Source organism: Gadus macrocephalus, chromosome 7 (assembly GCF_031168955.1).
Source record: "Gadus macrocephalus chromosome 7, ASM3116895v1".
Lineage (NCBI taxonomy): Eukaryota > Metazoa > Chordata > Actinopteri > Gadiformes > Gadidae > Gadus > Gadus macrocephalus.
Window position 1 is genome coordinate 17,149,935 of NC_082388.1, and position 22,232 is coordinate 17,172,166.

At 44.6% G+C, this 22,232-nt stretch overlaps 1 protein-coding gene across 6 annotated transcripts in view; it reads right to left on the reverse strand.

Moving 5' to 3' along the window:
• cadm1a (cell adhesion molecule 1a) overlaps positions 1-22,232 on the reverse strand; it is a 276,780-nt gene that overhangs the window by 73,096 nt on the left and 181,452 nt on the right. For 5 of the 6 annotated variants that reach the window (XM_060057035.1, XM_060057034.1, XM_060057033.1 and 2 more), the window contains exon 2: positions 7,385-7,402. The exons of the other annotated variant lie outside the window; for it this stretch is intronic. In XM_060057035.1, the coding sequence (XP_059913018.1) occupies positions 7,385-7,402 (18 nt within the window). The remainder of the gene's footprint in view (positions 1-7,384; positions 7,403-22,232) is intronic. 6 annotated transcript variants of the gene reach the window in all.

Consider the following 22,232-nt stretch of genomic DNA (forward strand, 5'->3'; position numbering starts at 1 on the left):
TGGCAACGCACACTGGTTCACCCTATTTGATGTTGCTTCGGAGGGTGGATATTTAGTCAGCGGGAGCACATGTAGAATACATTACGGAGGATTTCTGGGACGATTATCTTGAGTAGATCATACGTTAATAATGTCTGTTTCATCGCCAGATGTAAACATGAAATAACAGACATTGGGCCACCTTTTGCGTTAATGTTCCCTTTGGAAATCATTCTCCAATATGAACTGTGTACTGTGTGTCTTATTTGAGCACTTCATTCGTGCTGGATAACAGCTACAGAGAGCGTCTACATGACTACACATATTAATTTCAATTATCCTGTGCTCGTCCTCAAACTGAAACTAAAAAACTCAAGTCCCAAGACTCAGAACCCGGATTTCAAAATAACGACAACACCTGACACAAACAAAGCCATTCAACATATGAATACATAAACCCTTTCTTTACAGACAAAGACATAATAATAGACTTGGCCTGATTTGCTCTTGTACGGAGACCAGTTGGATATTGGCAAGCGCAGTCGGCAGCAGCTAGAAATCAACGACTCACAATCAAGGCTCCTAACCCAAACCCAGCCCCCCCCCCCCCCCCACACACACACAAACACACACATCCAAGAGGCAGAATGTGATCTCTGTACCAGGCATGTCGTACGGGCCACAGTATCATACTCAATACGACTTGGCTGACAATCAAACAGAAAAGCACATCGCAAATACAAAACATCTGGCAGCGAGGTGGTTTCGGTCCTGCGTAACAGCACACACTCATGCCTGCTTAGCACCCACATCACTCAATTATTACACAAGGAAATACCACAATATTTGTGTATATATCTCTTGGATGGGAAACAAAGGTCCTACGGAAGAAGAGGATTAATTTTGGAGGCTGGGCTGCTCTTCATTGGGGGGGCCAGGAGGGTGGTGCCCAGGGGGGGGATACATCCCCAAGAGACAGAGGTTGAGGATCTCACACACGCCAGCCTGCCTGCCTGCATTGCTCATTGACATCTGTGAGGCATTTCATCAGCTCCCTTGAACTGTATTCTAAAGCAGCATTCCTCCACGCATAACGAATTCATGCATTAATATTATAAACACTTAAGATCTTTGTGTCGTTCACACTTACTCCGGAGGGATTTGAGGGGATAAACCCACAGCTAAAAGAGCTGGCTCACCAACAAGGTGACTCAGGTGACCGCAAGCCATCGAAACGCGGCTGTTGTGAGCATCCGTTTGGGCCGAATCAGCAGGGTTGCTCAGATGGCAAGGGCAGGATGAAAACGATGGGGGAGCCATCATTAATTCCGCCCAAATAAGCTTTCTTGCATTAATGAGAGTGTGTAGGGGCTGACCCCCAGACGCTCTTGCCATATGGGGCTCTTGTTGATGAAACAATGTAAAAGAATTACAAAAGGCTGTTTAGGTTGTGCTAAGCAGACGCGTTTTGTATCAAACATAAGAACCACGAGGCAATTATTAAGCAATTACGGAGCATATTCAAGCTATGCGGTCCTGAGGAGATTGAGACCGGACACGGGATCACAGCCCGAAGCGAGAGGGCCATTGAGAACATGTGCTCCTTCTCCATCCGATCCCCCACAGAGCTCCGCACGTCACTGGAGGATATCATGAGTTCACGGGCCCACTTTGAATGAAAAGGAACTTAAACTATTTAAGCAATTAAAGAAAACATAATAGCACTGATATGTGCGACCCCCATCATGCCCCTGTGGCGCTTTTCTCACCATTAAGAAGCCGAGTCCACGGAGTCGCTCCCCCTGCACTAATATAATGGTATTTATATTCACCTTATAATACATATTCCCCCTCCTCCCACTCAGAGTCATAACTCCTTGAAGGCTGTCAAAGACTTGAGGGAATGCAAATGATTTCATAATAAACAGCTGTGGGATCACTCCTGTGAAAAAACGGTACTAGCCTTACTGGAATATGAATATATATATATATATATATAATAAATATTGTGTCTTAAATAGGGTGATCGTGACACAGACAAAAAGTATTGCCTTCCTTTTTCTCCTGCTTTTGGCTTTTTAAAGGCAGTTATCCAACGCTTGTGCCTCAGGGGGTTCTTTCAGCATACATAAAAAAGGCTTTTGCTTTCACTCGCCCTCTCCCTATTTACACAAGTCGGGCAGCTACCTGCCAGGGTAAGTGATTTGTGAGATAATAACTGGTCGGGATGGGGCTAGCACACGGGCCACAAAGTGCTGGTGTTTTGATCCGGCAGATGCAGTCTGGGATTGTGTGTTGTAAACTGCCGGGGCTTTCTACTGGGATGTGGGGGTAGTAAAAACCCTAGGAGGGGATTATTATTATTATTAAATCAGGTATTTTTCCTGTGACAAACACCGTTTTTTCCTACCACCTCTTATCAACTATTCAGGAGGTGCACAGTTTACATTTCTTTTGTGCTTGGAAAATGCCTTAATTTATATGTTTTCCTTCAACATGGCTAAACCACCAACACCCTGAACGGCAACATGTTAGCCGGCCTATGTGAGGAATAGAAAAAGCGTTATGAATGAGCTTTCACTAAATAGTTTGGACCACTTTTCACAAAGTTGTTTGGATGACCTTTCTTTGCAGTCAATTCATGGAGGAATTCATGACAGTGAAACAGCGCACTTTATTACGTGGCTGAGGTGGTTCTCCTATAGGGTCATTATGGTCCTGTAAGAATCAAGAGAACATAGGGAAGCCTCTGAGACATATCTGTGAACACCTCCAGATCATAGAAATCATATGGTCTGGATCAGCCCGGACTCTGTATAGCCAAACGGCCTGTGGGAGTGTGGATCGTCAGTGAGGCTCATAGACTGTGTGCGGGGGCTTTATTTCTATGGTCCTAGGTCCCCATTTTCAAAGCAGAGATGTACGTGATCTGCAATATACTGTATATATATATATATATATATATATATATATTGTTCTTCATTGATCCTTTTCCTCTTGTGGAACAGTCATTGATTTCAGCCTTTGCAGAACAGAACAAATATCAATATTTTATTTTTAAAAAAGCACCAAAAGGTTACATAACCAGCAGGTCTTTTTAGATATGTGTTAATAGCAAGAAGGAGGAAGGATGTAAACAAGTTGTATGCTAAGCAAATTCGCTCTCTCACACACACACTCACCCATGTACCAAGCGCATTACACAAATCCATGTGTCGGCCTACACACACAACATGCGCAAGATGCATTCACCCCTTCAATCAAACCTCTTCTGTGTTTTCATTGCATTTATTCTGGCGACTACAGACCGCTCATAGCCTCTCCGTTTTTTTATAGGTTATGAAGGTATATCCTTTAGGGTCGACTCAATACTGATTTGTAACAAAACCAGCAAACCAAGGCCCCAGCTCTCCATCCGCATGCAAAGCTGCCAAGCAAAGACTCAGACTAACCATGATGGTGAAATGTAATGAAACTCCATGAACTTCAGATCTGAACTACCTATACACAATGCGAGTGTCTAATGGCGGCAGCGGTAATGTTCACATACAAAACAACCTTTCAAATGCCAATCCTAAAAAGCGTAAACTGTTTCACGATAACAATTTCGATGGAATTGGCTTTATTACATGCTTGAACCTTAGCACAATCTCCAATTCTGTTCAAATCTAAAATAAGAAACATGTTGAAATCATACTTCTGATGATGGACCTCCATTTGTTCCTGGCAAGAGTCTATAACAAAGAGGCGTCATGATTCATATCTTGAGAGCTATAAAACAATAAGTCGATACATCCTAGGGATGCAGGAGAAAGGCCGCAAAAATAGCTGTCTGCAGCCTGTTCCCGCTGAGGACAGAAGATATCCGACAAATCCAGGGATATAGACTAAGGCCTGAGACAAGAACTATCACTCTGTTATTGGAAAGAGATTACAATACAATGTACAATGTACAATACAACGAACATCGTATTGGAATTTGCATATTGTTTGAATATGCAAAAATATGCCGACCTGAAAAAAAAATAAAGCAATCCTTTGTGTGCTGAGTGATGCCTGGGCTGTAGTGGGCCACTGCCGATGAATCACTGGTGTGTACGAACAATAGAGCATCAACAGTCAGGGAAATTAAACATGGCCAATCAAGGCTTCTGCACGGACGGGGCAACACATGCATGCAGAGACCTCGATGACGTATGAGTGATTCAGCCATGTGTCTACGTGCGCGTCTTGGTACACGCCTTGCTTGCCTCAGCGTCTCGAAATGCCCAGCCTGAGCACACAGAGATACGAGCGCTGCTGTTTACCCACTGTGCCCCTCTGAGTTCTAATCTTTTCTCGTGTGTTCCCCTGCCATTGATCAACAGAAAACACACAAGGACATCATATCAGAAAAAAAACAGCTGCTCCATCTTTATTTGGGGAGCTAGGACAAGGCTGGGCTTTGAATGTATATGCTGGAATCGGTTTATCCCAGTGACAACCTCACTGGGCTGAAGAATAGTTCTTGCGGGACATGGAGGGAGGAGGAAGTGAGAGGGTCTGGGGACCTTGGCAGAGCCATGCTGCATTCAAAACAAGTCACAACTCATTCATTTCACAATTAGAAAAAGTCCCTAAATTGGCTTCAAATGGTGCAAATGAATTATACGAACAGATTGCATATAAACATCCAATAATCTTAGGGGAAAATAAACACTTGAAGTGATTTCATTGTTTCCACCACAAATAAGACTGGGATTGTGTCTTCAGGACATGGTTGTGGAAATAACCTAAAAAATAATGCCCAGCTTTACATCCAACAAGTCAATGTTGGATAATAATTGTACTTTATTTCGTAAAAAATATGTGTCTGAGGTTGTTCTGAGCAGTCGTAAAATGCCACACATAAATGCAGTAGTTCCACATTATGAAACACAGTTCTACTGTATTACATCGGGCGGGGTGCAGGAAGGTGCACTGGGCTGCCGTCTACCAATTACATACAGTGCACTTGTATAAATGGAAACTGGACCACCATCAAAAATAAACGTGATGATTGGTACTTTTTCTCTGTGGACCAAAAGGGAACAAGGTGTGAGATCTGTTGACTGCTCAGTTGCTATTTCTCTCTTTTCCTTACCTGAATGCCAGCTGCTAAAAGTGTTAGAGTCTGCATGGTTGGAGTTGGTAAACTAAGTGAAAGCCTACAATGGATTTAGAGAGCAGCCGCTATTTGGATGGATAATGCTACCATGCATGCATAATGCTTCCATCACTGTGTTTCTATGATACACTGGGCTAACAAATGTTTGGGGATTAGCTTTTGGCAAGTTTTGAGAGTTTTGGATGTAACTTTTTAATGGCATGTTTCTTTTTGTTTTTTAATCAGTCGACTAGATTTTACAAAGTCTCCCTTGTAGTCTCTTGGCACCTTTTTCAAACAAATCCTTATCTATTTCGATGCCTCTGATTTACGCGTGCTGAACAAAACCGAAGGAGAACACCATTTTTGTAATGCTAGAAACACACCAAAATAAACAGTTCAAGTGTTTTCTCGCTGAGAAAGCGTGCACTCCCCGAGTAGCCAATAAATACTTTGCCGAGAGCTTTGAAGAGCGAAACGGTCAAGGCCACTTGCACCAATCATCTAAAACACAACTGCCAACTAAGAAGCATCTAAAGTCTTATCCCAGCAACCTAACATCAACCCTCGTTTGCTCCAGAGAAACAGCGACATCAGAAGAAACAGCTTGTGACCACTCAAGACCCAAGCCCTCACCGCTGGACAAGCCTGGCTGAGTCCTTATGTTTGTAAAGAATAACTGAAGACTCGATAAAGCATAAATCCTCACAGACTTCCTCATTCATTTTCCATTACTTTTACCACTAGTGGCATTGCCAGTGCAATGAGCTACCGGTTAACGGCTGATTTCTCAAACGGAGGCAAACAAACGCAGACACACACACACACAGCACACATAGTGAGATCGCTGTGTCTGCTGTGTATTAGTACACAACTGCTGTGTCGCATTGTGTACCCACACATTAGCCAGTTGTCTCTTGTGGGGTTCGAACAAATGATTTAGAGTGCAAACGTTATCTGAACCCTGTCTAGAAAGGAACTGGTTTAGGTAGGGAAGACTAACTTTCTAATGCCTTTTAATTCATTGTAGCCATCTCAGTGATTTGTTGCACTTTGTGCAATGACAATAAAGAGATTCTGATTAAGGCCACATAATATATAATCATAATTAATTGCACACTAAATTATTTCGATTAGGTATTATTAACATGACTATCATATGTTGCTTTTTTTGACAGATAGCATGACATTGATATTGGAATCTCAAATCAAAGAGGTGATATTTGCATCTCTTTACTACTGTGTGCGTCAGATCCAAAGACCACGTCTCAGCCACACCTCCTTATCAAGGTAATAATTGCGATCCCTTACAAAGCATCTTGGCTTTGACCTCAATGGCTCAATTTACTTGGCTGATCGCTTTTGTGTATCTGTTCACAGAACCGCATTAATCTATTTTAAGATGGCACCAGAATTGTACTGTTGCCATTACGGTTCTCTGTTAGCCTGTGATGCAGGATCTAACACAATCATGTTAGACTTTTCATCACAGAATAGATCAGGGCCACAAATATTTCTTCACTATCTGTTTGAACAATCCACTCCAGTCTGGGTCATTGAGTGCATGTGCATGTTAATAATAAGATAAGAGTAGATTATTGATCTCAGAGGGGAGGAATTCAGTTTAAAGTCAGTTAACCGATAGACAAGCTGACGCACAGAAGCAGACAGACAGACATGGCAGAGAGCCATAAAAACAAAAAGACAGACACATGGCGACGGACACACAGACATCCATGATAAACAGTCATACAATAAGACACACACAAATATGGACAAACAATCATGCTAAGCACTGTGATGTGTTTTTGGGAGCGTATTGCTCAGGAGTGTAACTCTGTCAGGCGTCAGAAGACCTATCAGCCAGTAGCAGTGGTGTCGGTGGCATCATAAGCTCTCAAATTGAAACAGGCAGCAGAGGAGACACAGAAATACTGATGAGCATATTCTGATGCAGAGAAAGTGCAATGACAGGAGGACGAGAGAATAAGTGGCAGGTGGGCAGTGGCTAAAACACACATACACACGCATCACACACACACACACACGCACACACAAACAAGTTTTCAGACACACTGACAAGTCATACATGTACACAAAGACATTGCAGAAACACACGTAGAAACACACACACACACACACACACACACACACACACACACACACACACACACACACACACACACACGCGTACACAGGTGGGGTGAGTGAGCGAGAAGGCCTGTGGGCGAGGGGGACGGAACAATGGTGGGAATAAAAGGTGAGAGGGACGGGTCTTACCTGGGGTCTGAGCCGCTCCTGAGACAGAGAAGGTGGAGGAGGTTGACCAACGGTGAGGAGAAGGGGGTGGGGGGGAGGCACGGGGAGAAACAGAGGAGAGAGAGGGGATTAGCATTCAAGGACAAACCCAGCAGATCACAAGTGCATGTTTACAGTAGGAGCGTGCAGGGCAGGCAGTGGGAGCCAAAGAGCACACAGGGGAATTGTAAAGTATAGGACCACTGGTGGACAACACACAGACCGGGCCTGACACGGGTCGTGAGGTCATGACTGGGACCTCTTTTCATAGAGTCACACGTTATGAGGGCTTTTTACGTAGAGTCCACAATCAGAGGAAAATAAAGGTGGGTATTTTCAGTGCACTTTATTGCAGCTCCATAACAACAGTCCAGGTCTATTAAGTATTGCGGGCAGAGCATTGGTGACGCCCTGGATAGGGGCACACAACAACAGCAAGAAACAGGGAAGGAAAGGGTTTGCCAATCTACTGGAACAAAAAAGAGTCCACAAATATAATAGAAAAGGGCTACAAAATCATACAAAGTCATCAAACCAATCAACCATTGTGTTTCGCTCGTTGTGAACTGGTGCAATCCACTTGAGTTTCTGATTTCGACTAGATGGCCACTTTGCCTTCTCTCCAAGCTCTGCAACACACAGTGTTGGCCCTGCTTAGCCCCAGCCAGACAAGCATGGCGCCACTGACTTCCTTTTTAGGTGTTGAACTGTTTCCCTGCTCAGGGGCGGGTATTGATTACTAAACTCCCCATTTCCCTTTGCAACAGATGATGAATTTATATCACGGTGTTGTGTCAAATATGGAGGTTCGGCAGGGGGGGGGGGGGGGGTGTTTGTGTGATAGAGTGACAAGGGAATGAACAGTCGTGACTAAAGATAGACATGAGAGGAATGTCTGAAGATGAGCTGCGGCTCTGAAGTTTGACATGTTTATGTTGCACACGATCCACACGATGATTTGTTCTGCACTCCGAGTGATGTCATCCTCCTCAATTATTATAAACGTGCTGCATTTAGGCAACGCGGGGTCGTTTGAAGTTATAAATACAGTTGTTTACTCTACAAACGTGGAGAGGAACACCTGAGGGTAACGCAGAACTAATAAGTAATATTTACCTCGTTTTTAAACCTCTGGGGGGGATATTTAAGGAGAGGTTCTGACTCTAAAACGCAACCTACGTCGTTTTCGATTTGTCAACACAAGTTAGGTGGGGCCAGAGGAAAGTCACTCTTTTGTGCTGACGACACGGCGAACAACTTTAGCGTTACGCAACATTGTACCGCCGGCGCCCGGTTTGCGTTAATGTGAACTCATTCTCAACAGTAGCCCTTGCCTAATGTCCTGGAACGCACATTAAATGTCTATCAAAGAGAGACGCGGCCGAGATTGGATGCACATGCAAGGCAAATCACAAACCCCCCTACCCAAACTCACACACACACATACACACACATCCCTCACTTATGGTCTTTGTATTACAACTCCACCCCACACACACACACACACACACACACACACACACACACACACACACACACCCACACCCCGCCACATCCCACACAGGTTTAAAAGGAATCCCTTCCCGATAGCCAGACTTTAAGTGTAGCAAGCAATAATGTGTTGATTAAATCTGTGATCAGCTGCCTAAGGGGCATGAAATTGGACATGATGAGTGTGGCACATTAAAAAGTAATTATCAATGGCAGTGATCCTATTGTCTTTCTTTTATTAAAGTGGAGACAACGGTAAATCAAGTGTGGAGAATGGAAAACTACAGTGGTTGTATAACGGGATGGTATTTTTGTGTGTGTGCGACGCGTGCTGGTTTGTAAAAGGCACGTTGCGTGTGTGTATATGGTTCCGGTCACATCAGCAAGTAAGTGAGGATTGTTCTGCAGCAGGATTTTATTTTCTTGTGTTGACATCTACTTTAAACATCTCGTATTAGGGGTTCATTTACTTCGAAGGAGTTGTTTTTTGAGTTGTCCGAATATGTATATGAGTACTTTCTCTTTTACGACTCACTCAATCCTCCTCAACATCAAAGACAAGGTCACTTGGTCTCTATCCCCAGGCCAGACATTTGGTATATATTAAATTCATTTGGAAGTGTTGATGAAACCAGAAAACACCAAACAACAACTAACCTTCATTGTTGAATGCACCAAATATGCTTTGGAATGAGTAAAACATTTTCGTTGGCCGACTTCCTCAGGCGCATTGTAAAACGCAGACACCATCGCACTACATTCACAGCGTTTCCCTGATCTCTGACACCCGCATGTGATTCGAAATGATCCTATTCTGACTGTGTCTCAAACCTGTGCTGCTGCTCCTGCTGGGACTCTGCTCTCCGGAGACACATTTGAATGTCAAGTTGAATCGGGGTCATTGAGTGAAAGACAGCAAGGAAAGGGGGAATTAACAGCCGTCTGGCAGGCTGTGATTAGAACACCGCGCTGTCACACTGATAAGGCAAAAGGGGGGAAAAGGACAGTCCTCCTGCCATCACTGGCCATGCCCTCTGGGCCCACATGACAGATCACCCAGGATACTGCTTACGTCCTACACAACAGCCAGGCTAACCCTCACATCATGCCACCCACTGTGAATGTGTTGTCGACAGTGCCTTTCATTCTGTGGTAGACTACTGTGCATTTGGACCCTGCATGGGAAGACAGTGAATACTAAGCGTTTCTATCTGTTTTTATCTAGAATTGCATCTCGAATATAATGTATTTGGGAATGTATGCTACATGGATGATACATGCTTGGTCCACCGGATTTGCTGGGGCTAGTCAATGTAGGGATATTTCACGATGGAGTCACTAACCGTGCACAATGTGGTCAAAATAATTTCCACTCTTCCACACTTGGCTCAAATTGAGTAGGAATTTAGTATAAGACCCCCCCCCCCAGCATGCTTCACTCCCTTTGGGCGATAAGCTGATAGGGGAGAGGCAGAAGTAATCTCTCTCTTGGCTTGGGGAGGTTGGGGGTGACCGGGGCCAAACTTAAGTCCAGGTTCAGGTCAGGTCCAAGGCCATTCATTTTAAATGAGTGGGATGGATTTTAAGTAATTGAAAACCCAATGGCTGCCAAACCCACCGGGCCCAGGTGGCTCGAACAGCGTGGAGACCGACGGCGCGATAACCCAGCACCACTCGACTGTACCAGGCAAGAAAAGGATGAATCAAGAAAGCGATTTGAGTTCTCTACCCCCTCTCCCCTATCTATACACCCACACACACACACACACACACACACACACACACACACACACACACACACACACACACACACACACACACACACACACACACACACACACACACACACACACACACACACACACACACACACCCACCCACCCACCCACACACACACACACACACACACACACACACACACACACACACACACACACACACACACACACACACACACACTAGACCTTGCCATCCGTCCCCCCACAAACTCTCCCTCTCTCTCCCTCTACATTATAAATCCATTTGGAGGCATTCAAGTGGAACATTGCTGAAGACATCAGGTACAGGTGCATAGTCCCTCGTTCGGTGGGAAATATGCCGGTCTGTCTGATTCACGAGCCCTCTTTGATTTTGCTTCAATCAATCAACACAGTCGGGGTATGTCAAGACGACGTCTGTTTATAGAACGGGTGACATCAGGAACAATGATGAAGGGAAAGGGGTATTGGATAGAACCGCATATTTCTCCATTCGAAAAGTTCTAATATGTCACAGTGATCTAAGATCCAAGGTTGCACAATATACAGAGGTATTAGAAAGTCGCACGGCTATTTGTTTAATATTTGTGACATTTTATGTTTTCAGATCTATTACAAACCCTGAGTCACAAAACTTAATTATAGATCAGGGGAACATAATGAGAAAATTACATTTCATAATAGTTTCATTTATTTAATAGTTGAATAGTAATATCCACTGCACGTCTATTTAAAATTGTGGCCCCTTCCACTCTTAATTCACTCATTAGTCTTGCTGTGGAAGACTTTAGCCCACTTGCCCTCATTGAACTGTTTAAATTAATACAAATTGGAAGGTATTTTATGAATAAAAAATAGCTTGTATCAAGTCCTACCCCAGCATTTCTTGCGGGTCTAAAACCTCTTCTTTGTCGAGCAACTCCCCGAACTGAAGTTCAGCTTACTTAGGCTTCTGCTTTTGATCTTCAGCATTTTAACCCAACCACAATTTGGCTTTATAGCTTCAGCACAGGAAGGATTTTCCTTATGACATTTTCCGAATACAGTGCAGAATTCATTGGTTTGCATATTATGGCGAGTCATCCGGTTCCTGAGGCAGCAAATAACATCCCTACACCACCCCACCCGCCCTGCCACCCCCATGTTTCACTGTCTGCGTGACGGCCCCACTGAGAAGTGCTGAGTCCGCTGCAGAGCAGAAATAATGGAACGCATGTCTTCCAGAAGGTTCCGTGTAGACGGTGGAAAAGTATGAGTCTTGTATAGCAGTGGGCTCCGCAATTAGTCACGTATTATCCACGCTTTAGTTACACCAGTTGCAATGGGCCCATCCGCCCCTGGTCCGTGGCTCCGTGTATTTCTAAGTCGAAGTCCGACATATTTTATTCATAAACTGCTTTACTCAGCAAATAGGACTTTGACCAATCACAGACAAAGACACTGGATGTGATGAGTGTGCTGTAGGATCATAGGAGCTGCTACTACTAGTGTCCCTGCTGAAGCCGTCCCGCTGAGCCCAGCATGACTGTCGGGAGGTTTTCATCTTCTACGGCTGCTTTAAAATCAAAATAACTTCCCATCTTACGGGGCCTCCACTGAGAACGCATCCTCAAACATTGGTACAAAAAATCCCGGACTGCCTGTCATTTCAAATTGAATAAAACAGGTTCTACGAACATGCATATTGTGCAAACAGTGCAAAGTAATTGTGATAACTAACCCCCTCCACACAGTCAAGTACAAACTAAGGAAGAGTTGCATTTGCATTGCAACTTGTTTTCACCACTTTCACTTTTCATGGAGCATTTATACACCACTGTTGCAATGTATGCAAAAATCCAATGTAAACGATTTAATACACACTGTTGAGGAGAGAAAAAGGGAGAGAGAGAGAGAGAGATTGAGAAGACTGATTTGAGAATTTTTAGCTTATTCCATGGCATTACTTTAATATGAGCCTGGCATGGTATGCTGCATATTTTGAATCTTCACTGACACGTCTTATACATTCTGTAAGCCCCCCCGCCCCCACACACACACACACATATGCTAAAAAACCCAAGTCGTGCTATGCAGCTCAAAGGCAATTATACAACTCCTCTCCCTCTCTCTCTCTCTCTCTCTCTCTCTCTCTCTCTCTCTCTCTCTCTCTCTCTCTCTCTCTCTCTCTCTCTCTCTCTCTCTCTCTCTCTCTCTCTCTCTCTCTCTCTCTCTCTCTCTCTCTCTCTCTCTCTCTCTCTCTCTCTCTCTCTCTCTCTCTCTCTCTCTCTCTCTCCCCCTCCCCTCGCTTGCTGCTTTTTACTTAATTGAATCAGCCAGTGCCCCGTATCAGATATTCCTTAACAGAATACTAAAACCCACCCAGCCCTCCCCCCTTTAATACCATTAAGGAGAACAGGAATGGGCCAAGATGGATACTCTGATCCCGGGAGAATCAGAGAGCACAAAAGAGGAGAGGGGGGGGGGGGGGGGGGGGGGGGGGTGCCCTGCAGTCACAGTAGACAGACACTAGCCTCCATGTTCACTGGCCCGCTACGCCATCCTGCCCACCGGCCCACTGCAGTGCTGCTGTGTACAGCGCTATCATGAGAGCTACTTGCCATTTTTAAAATAACACCATCTCCTTGTGCACGTATCACAACATGGCTTGACATCGCTAGTATCACCCTGCTTTACAGCGTCGCACCCGCGGTGTTACTGTGATGTTGTAGTGCAGATAAATGCTAGCAGTGAACCTTGATTATAGTCAGCATGTTTGAAAAGGCTTATGACAACACTACCGGTTGCATATCTCATAGAGTTTCACTGCTTCCTCCTGCAAAGGGGGACAGAAATCCGTACAACTGCGATCCAGAGCACCATTTGATGTCAAGCAAGACCACCTGTCGACATACCTAGGCTACCATTTCTTGACTAAATTAGACCCCTCATTTTCTGTCTCCAACCTGACGATACTTCTGCTTTCTGAAGTCGGAATACATTCGCATTTGTAGATATCGGCTGTGCCCTCTGTAGAAATTTCCCTTCCCGCTTTGAGCAACTCAAACCGTGAATATTAACCTATTTTTGTGGAGTTAAACCACTGTCATTCTTAATAAAGGCTAAGTGAGTGCCTGCATCACCTGAGAGGCACCACTAATAACTATGAATATGTTATGAAAGATTACCCAGTCAATTTTATCGCATGCTGTCCGTCTAAATATTTCTCCTCAGGCAAATTAGTGGTTGGAATATTTTACATTTATTTCACTGTGGATGAAAAGCAGAATCGACAGTTAATGATTAATTGATGGTTGATTGACAGAGCTTGCGTGGATATTTTTCATCTGACTAATCTGAAGACTTCTGGATGAAGAGTGGGAGTATAGGACACATGGGTGGCCGAACACATCTTGATCATCATTTTATACAGAACTTGAAAAGCACCAATTTTAAACGGCACACGTTTTAGGTTTATGATGCTGGTCTTAACCATAAAGTAATAAGATGATCTACAATAATCCTTGCTGGCAAACATCACCTACCAACCTGGCACAATTCCTCTTCGGCTAGCATGTGTCCAATCTGATGGGACGGTGTCACAGCCTAATGACATTTGAGTGAGGGCTAGCACAGCTGCAGTCTGCAAAAAAAATGAAAGAAATAAAATACAAACTTTGACCGTGTCTCCTGCTCTTTGAAGCGCAGGTTGAGCTGAGGGGAGAGCACTCACTGTTGAACCTTAAGCCCTATTATTTCTGGCCAGAGCACACGCCGGCTAATATCTGCCTTCCAGAGGTCAGCGTCAATCATTATCCAGACGGGGGGAGGAGGGTCCTTAGAGCGTTCAGTCCAGTGAGCTGAATTCACCCCCTAACATAAATACTCGGCCGAAGAGAGGCGGCCTCTCTCGCTACCATTTTTTATTTTCCTCCCCACAAAGACTTTTTACACTTCGTACTTTCACCTTTTTAATTGCCAACACTCCCACGTTTTCTGTCCCCTCGTACATTTTTATGATTTCTATTATCATTCGGAAAATCCTATATTTGATTGCACAGCTTTTTCCACATACACTCACGCTCATTTTCCTGTTGCAGGGCGTTCAAAGTGGCATATAATTTAATCAGCGGAGAGTGCATGAGCATGGGCAATTCAGACAGTCAGACGGCGGGCAGCCATTGTACAGTATTAGGTTGGGTGGGTGTATTGAGTGGCATGTCCTGGTGTGTGGACGCATGAGAAAACTACCACTCACTATCTAAACACACACACACACACACACACACACACACACACACACACACACACACACACACACACACACACACACACAAATTATGTTCCCACCCTAATGCACTGGAAAGAATCACAGACATGCCATCCCAACAAAGACCTTTTGTTCATGAAGGCCTTGTGTGTTCTAGTCGTGTACACTGCTTTTATTTTATTATAGAGGCCTCTTGATCACGATTACAGACACAAAGGACTTCACAGGCCCACATTCAAATTCGATTTGACAACAGCTACTAACCTTAAGCCATTCCATGGGCAAAGGAAACCTTGTGAAAACCTAGCTGCCAAACAAAAGGAGGTTAAACGTACAGGCCCGACCTCTAGAATAGGCTGGAAGTGCAATGAGGTGCCATGGGAGCCAAAGTAATATGCTAGTTAAACCGCACATGAAACAATCAAAACAACTGCAAATGCCCAAAAGGAAAAGCCCTGAAACTGACAGCCACTCTGCCTAAGCCAACAACAGTGGATGGTTCAATTCCAGGCAGCCAAGTCCATGATACGCAAAGCATTCTCGGTTATCTACTAGGTCAGTGGTTCCCAACCATTGACTCTAGGTGTACCACTGAGCTGTCAAAAGGGGCTTTCGCAGAGCCCCTGATATGCAAATAGTAAACAAGAGATCCATACACATGCAGTGGTTCAGCAAAGAGTGCCAGCAACCCCTTTATGGAAAAGAAAATGCAAGCAACGCATCTTTTGCCGCATTATTTAACAAACACAAAACATCATTGGTAACCATTAAAAAGAAAAAGATATGATGGAATACACAAAGCGATTATTTTCGATATTATAACAAGGGCTTATACTATAATGATGACTGATCAATATTTATAATAAATCAATTTTCAATCAACCAGATAATTTTTTGCTATTAATATAAATGTGTCTATAACAAACATAAAATCCCAGGTACCAGGTGTACCTGTGTTACGCATACCGCAGGTTGCAAGTCCATACGCCGGCTAAAAATTATTACATTTTAGCATTTTATTTGGCGAATAAGCAGTGAACAAACAACAGCAACCGAGTGCAAAACCCGAAAGCAAACAGCTGGCTGCAGACGTCTACAGTGTGGAAGCAGGAGCCGCAGAGAAGCACCTGGGTGGGTGGGGAGGGGATTCTCGCTTGATTGATCTGTAAACACTACTGGACACATCTGCAACCGGGTTTGGGTTTCATTGCAGGATGCATTTGTGGGATAAAAACGAGAGCAGTGGCGGAAACCACTCGATACAACCTTGATCACATATGGGACAGTAGCCTGGCTCGGACTGCTGAACTGAACTTCTACTACCCGCCCTCCAGGTATAGGAGTTTCACGCCATAGCGTCTTCATAATGAATGGACAGAGTGGAAAATGAAAATGCCTACTAGGTATAAAGGACAAAAGTAGCCAAAGATGAAAATGTCTGTGTGGAGATGGCATAGGCAAAAAGTAGGCCCACAAATACTTCATAAACACTGGATCACAAACTGCTGGATGTGTAAGCGTGGTAATGAGCACATCCTCCTTCACCTCATTACCCTATCCCTCTCCCTCTCAGAGTGATGACTCCATGACTTTATATTTCAAATTCTTGGCTCGTCAACTAAGAACGTTAAGTGGATAAATAACTATCATTTGAACAGGTTAGCTGGTTGATTGATCTAGAGATCCGATGATGGATTATATTTTGAATGTACACACAAAAGAAAGTTAGGTTGAAATTCATACAAACCATGCTAAAGCCCACCACTTATGAAAATGGAAAAAGAGAAAGTGAACCTAGCAGTGATTTAGTGAGCCAAAGGTTCTGCTTTGAACTGAATGACAACAGGAGGACACTGACAAAGACACAAATGTATGGAGCAGACTATCTGCTGCCAGAAAAACAGACGAATCCCTAGCACTGCTGTGGATACGCACTCTGTATCAAATATAAATATTAGGGCTGTCAAGCGATTAAAATATTTTATCATGATTAATCGCATTAATGCCATAGTTAACCCACGATTAATCGCGATTAATCATAAAAAAAATGTCTATGCTTAATATCCCTTGAATTCTTTGTCCCATTAATTTTTCTAATTTTGATGCTCTTATCAACATGGAGAAGTGCATCGGCTTGCCTTGTGCAAATGTTTTTATATTGATAACAACATTGGCATATACTGATCCAAACAGGACGGTACAAAAAAAAAGCCTATAATGCAATTAAACGATGAACATACAAAGATATGCCTTGAACATAGCAGTCAGGTTACTGCTTCTTTGTTTTGAGCCCAAAAAAAATAAAGAATAATAATAATTATTAATTTTGTAAAAAAGAATAATTTGCGTTAATTGCGAGTTTTTTTACGCCGTTAAAATTGGTTTGCGTTAACGCCGTTAATAACGCGTTTAACTGACAGCTCTAATAAATAAATATATATATATATATATATATATATATATACACTGTGCCGTGCCCAAAATGTGCACATTCAAAACGTGCCTGTTATGAACAGGTCGATTGCTTGGCCTCCGGTATTGCTGCTTGTAGCTTTCTCAAAAACCGCTCATCCAAACAACTTCACGCTCGACACACTGCACTTCCTTGGGTCCTCAGCAATACACCCCCCCGAGTGTGAAGTTGATCGGATGAACGGTTGTCGAGAGAATCCAAGGACATATGTTGTAGATACATACAGATAAACATGCATTCAGAGATTTCCCCATCAGTGAGATGTGTGTTCATGTCATGGATCTGCCCATGTGTGGGCTTGCTCAATTGCATAGGAGTGTGTGTGTGTGTGTGTGTGTGTGTGTGTGTGTGTGTGTGTGTGCGTGCGTGCGTGCGTGCGTGCGTGCGTGCGTGCGTGCGTGCGTGCGTGCGTGCGTGCGTGCGTGGCCCCATCCAACAAGGTTTGGCAGTTTCCCCGCCACCACCACCTCCACCACCACCCCTTTGCTTGTTATATAAGGAGATACTTCCATAAAAAATATAACCACCACAACAAGCCCTGGGATATTCCAAGCAGAAATTGGAGCACTTGGCTTTGAAATGGATTGATAGGGCAGGGATATGAGGGGCTGGTGGGTTTAGGCACCACGATACATCCCAGTCCTTCAAACCTGGCTCTTCAGAGAGAGCGCGAGAGGGAGGCAGGGAGAGAGAGGGGGCCCCTTCTTTGAGGTTCTCCGAGCTCTTGACCGTGCAAGGGGTAATTAGGGGGTAGGTCCCTGCTGTGTGCCCCACTAATGAGATCATTAACATTTTGTTGTGTCCCATGACCTCTCCGCCGGCCCCGGGCATCACCAAAGTACACCACACTCTCTTGTTGTGTGTGGGTCCATTAGCGACACACACACACACACACACACACACACACACACACACACACACACACACACACACACACACACACACACACACACACACACACACACACACATACACACTCTTGACGTAGAAGGTATACAAATGTTGGTTTTTTGCTTTGCTGAAGGCAAGAGGAGATGAGCAATTACAAAAAATGCATGAAGGAAACACAATTATTGGCCATGGGGCTTATAAAAAAGGGGCAATGAGACCCACATGTTTATTTGACTTTGGGAGGGACCGCGGCCAAACACCTGTTTGGCTCTAACTGGGGCCATTAGACCGGCTCGGGCCAGACCACTGCCATCCACCCAACATTCCCCCTCCTCCCCTATACTGTAGGCACTCATTTGAGTTTGGGGGGCACAGAAGCCAAAAGGGACAGAGAGAGACTAGCTTTCACAGCTGCCACCAATCAGGGCCATCTAACACAGACACTGCAGTGCACCTGCCTTCCTGGCGCCTTCCGTAGGCTGCTCTAATTCAATTTACCGCTCAATCCCATTTCACCGCCTGTCACACAGACGGGGGCCAGCATTGGCATCAAAAATAAAGAAAGAAATAATAGTAGTAGCTCTGCAGGTGCTGAGTGATATGCAGCTCACCTGCCTAAGCGAGAGTACAGTGTGATGTGTGTGTGTGTGTGTGTGTGCCTGTATGTGTGCGTGTGTTTGTGTGTATTTGTGTGCAAGAACAGACCCACATCAAGAACAAGGCATGAAAACCGCAGCAAATGAGCGACAAAAATACGTTGGAGCTGAGTTGATCCGTTCAAAGATCTTCATCTCCGATTCGATGGGGGAGTCTGTATCAAAACCGCTTTGGATTTAAAAACCCTACTGACAAAAGCATTAAGATGTTGGAGGGCGATAAAACCATATGATTCTTTCTCCTTTTGTGTAAAGAAAATTAAACAATTGGATAATTACAAAACAAGCTAGCAGCTGTAAAAGCCAGAAAGGCTGCACTGAGATTTCCGAGGCCAGTGTGATAAACTGAGGGCTGGAAAATGCCCCCCTTATTAGCTAATCCCTGCTGACTTTACGTTTAAAGCAAAGTTGTTGAAATAAAAAACACAAACAGGAGTTTATTTCGCTTTAAATACGAACATTCTTCTGTAAAAAAAAAAAAACGAAAAAGCACTATACTTACAGATTTCCAATGGTGATTCGTTATTTAGTCCGTCTAGGGAAAAGTGTGGCCTCTGCTTTAAACTTATCTCCAGGGGCCTTTGACGACTACAGTGCAGTGCCGGGGAACTGACTCCAGGCCTAATGCCTAAGGTCACTGGTATGGGCATTACATTTTTTTGCTCCAATAGGTCCAAGTGTTCCCTGCCACCGTTTACTGCTGGTGGTGTAGACTTCCAATAAGGTCCAAAAATGTTCGCAGGGTAGGTGCAGAGCCATCTTCACATGGAAAAGGGGAGCTCTACACTGTTTATTTTACTGCTCACATACTTCGGGCTGTGCACGTCAGCAATGAACCTAACTTCAACTTCAACGTTTCGCCAAAAGTATTTTCCTTTTGTCAGGTAAACAAACCCCATCTGCAAGGTTACAATTGGACATAAAACGTCCTCGCCTTCACTTAGCACCAATGGTTTGGGAAAGAAATGTCCAACAACATTTTCTTGTATTTTTTGAGCAACCGTCAAATTTATGCCATCAAGGGAAGGCAAGGGGAAAGTATAACTGTAGAGACAGAATACTTTGTGTGTTTTAAATCGTTTCATTGGAGGTATCGATAATAAAAACACCAGTATTTTACATTTTCAACCCAAGACCCATATCCTCAAAACTTAAAACATAAATCTCAGTGCTTTCAGGAGAATCAGTGTTAAAAGAGTGTTTGCAGCTAACTAGTTGGGAGAATGGTAGTGAGGATGGAGAGGGATTCCTGAATTTGACACTATTCTTTGAGTCCCGTGGGATTGGATTAGTTGGAGGTAAAAAATATATAAAACATTCAATACAAAAATCACTCAAACTCTCGAAACCTTCGAGTCTCACCTCTGGAAACATGCTTGAAGTGGCAAGCTCTCACTTAATCTGTCATACCTGATTTCCAAAGACGCCGTGGAGGCAGATATGTCAATATTGCAAATAGCATGAAGGGGGAGTTGGAGGTTCACTGTAGTCAACGTTGACCTTACCTCTGGCATTTCACAGTTAGGGGAGATCTGCCCGTACTGTAATTCGAACTGACACCCGTAAGCATGATCCATAACCTCTGACTTCTGAGGACATGGCATGGCATTTTAAGTAAGGGAAGAGTGGACTTTAGTCCCAGAGGTGGCGACGCACGCAGGCGTGTGTTCCAGTGCATTCCAGTCACAGAGCTACTATAGCAGCAGCAGACCCAGGGGTAAACACTGTACACATCATTGTGTGTTTTTGGTTTAAGTCAAAAGTCTAATGTTTTTGCTATTTCTGCTTATGTATTTATTTGCACAGTGCTGGATACGACCTGGAAAACATATATTACACTAATGAGGAAATTGATGCTTATCAGAGCGTTTTCAAGTGTACATAGCCAAACTGCAATGCATCAGAGGGACATTTTTATCCCTCGCTCGATGTATTTCATGCTGCTCTGTACTAATCCTTCACGACAGCGAGAAGTCGTGTGAAAAAAAATCCATATCTTAGCATTCTAACTGATGGTGCTGCGGCGAGAAAATACCCACCACACTTCCATGGATCATCGATCGATCCATCGCTTTTACCTGCTCCTCCCGGCTCAGCGGAGCGGAGGGGTGGAGCCTATCACAGGTGTGTGCCACTTCAGGGTGTTATGGTCAGAAAGCAATGGAACCCTTACCCCCCCTCCATCCCAGAGTGGAACACCATTTCATTACAGCATCACACACACAAAAATGCAATCACTATTACGAAAAAAAATTAATATACGCTGTTGCCAAATCAAGACCTAAGTGAGCAGCCTCCACCATTTATCAGGCCCTGACTAGAAAAGGCATCATGACTTATGGGAATACATGCGGCCACAACTCAAAGGGAGCGGTTGCACCCTTGTCAAATTGCCCGGCAGTAAAGACAACTCGCGCGCAGCTATCTTTAGCGTTCGCAGAGAAGTGAATCACAGAGGTTTATTGCTCTTAAAGGAGACACATACAGGCCTTCCTGGCCCCGAAGAGACCTTTAAGAAGGTCACATGTTTCCTCCAATTTAGAGGCCATTTCTAAGGCTCCCTGCATCTTTCAATCAGCCTCCTCCCCCCGCCCTGGTCCCCTGTCCGACCGCCTGTGATGACAAGGACCGAGCATTACATGTGACATTTCCCATTTTCCTCAGCTATTTTTATCTGACCCCGCCCACCCCCTGCTACTGCAATGCACACACATGAGCACGGAGACATGAGCACACACGCACACACTCACACCCACGAGTGCACACCCACACACTCACAAACGCCCTAGTGCGGCTATCAAAGCTATCAATCAGCAATGGCCTGGGGCTCAAAGATAAAGGGGGACAAATTCTGACGGATGCTGATCTGTTACATCCCCAGATCAATTTGTTTGGTCCTTCCGGAAAAGGCGCAGAGGGCTTTTCCACCGCTATTGTGTTGCTACAACACATCGGAGCAGTCGTGGCCCAGAGCAAAAAAGTGACAATCAAGGCCCCGCCAGGGGAGCACTCCGTTAAGACGGCCGCGATGTGACGGAGGCGTCGGGCGGCCCCGGCGCGTGGCTGGCGGATAAGATAGATACGATAAACAGACAGCATAGGCAGGAGGAGGAGGCAGAGGTGGATAAAGGGATGGGGTGTTGGCAGGCGGGCGGGCACGGGGAGGGCGTGTGCAGGGGTGTCGGGGGTTGTTAGGCGGAGGGGGTTAGCAGCGTGGGCCAAAAAAGCAGTATTCCTCCCATCGCGTGCGTGAGCTCCCTGCTGGCTGTCAGTTCGAGTGGTGCCAACCTCGGCATCACCGGGCTCCAGCTGC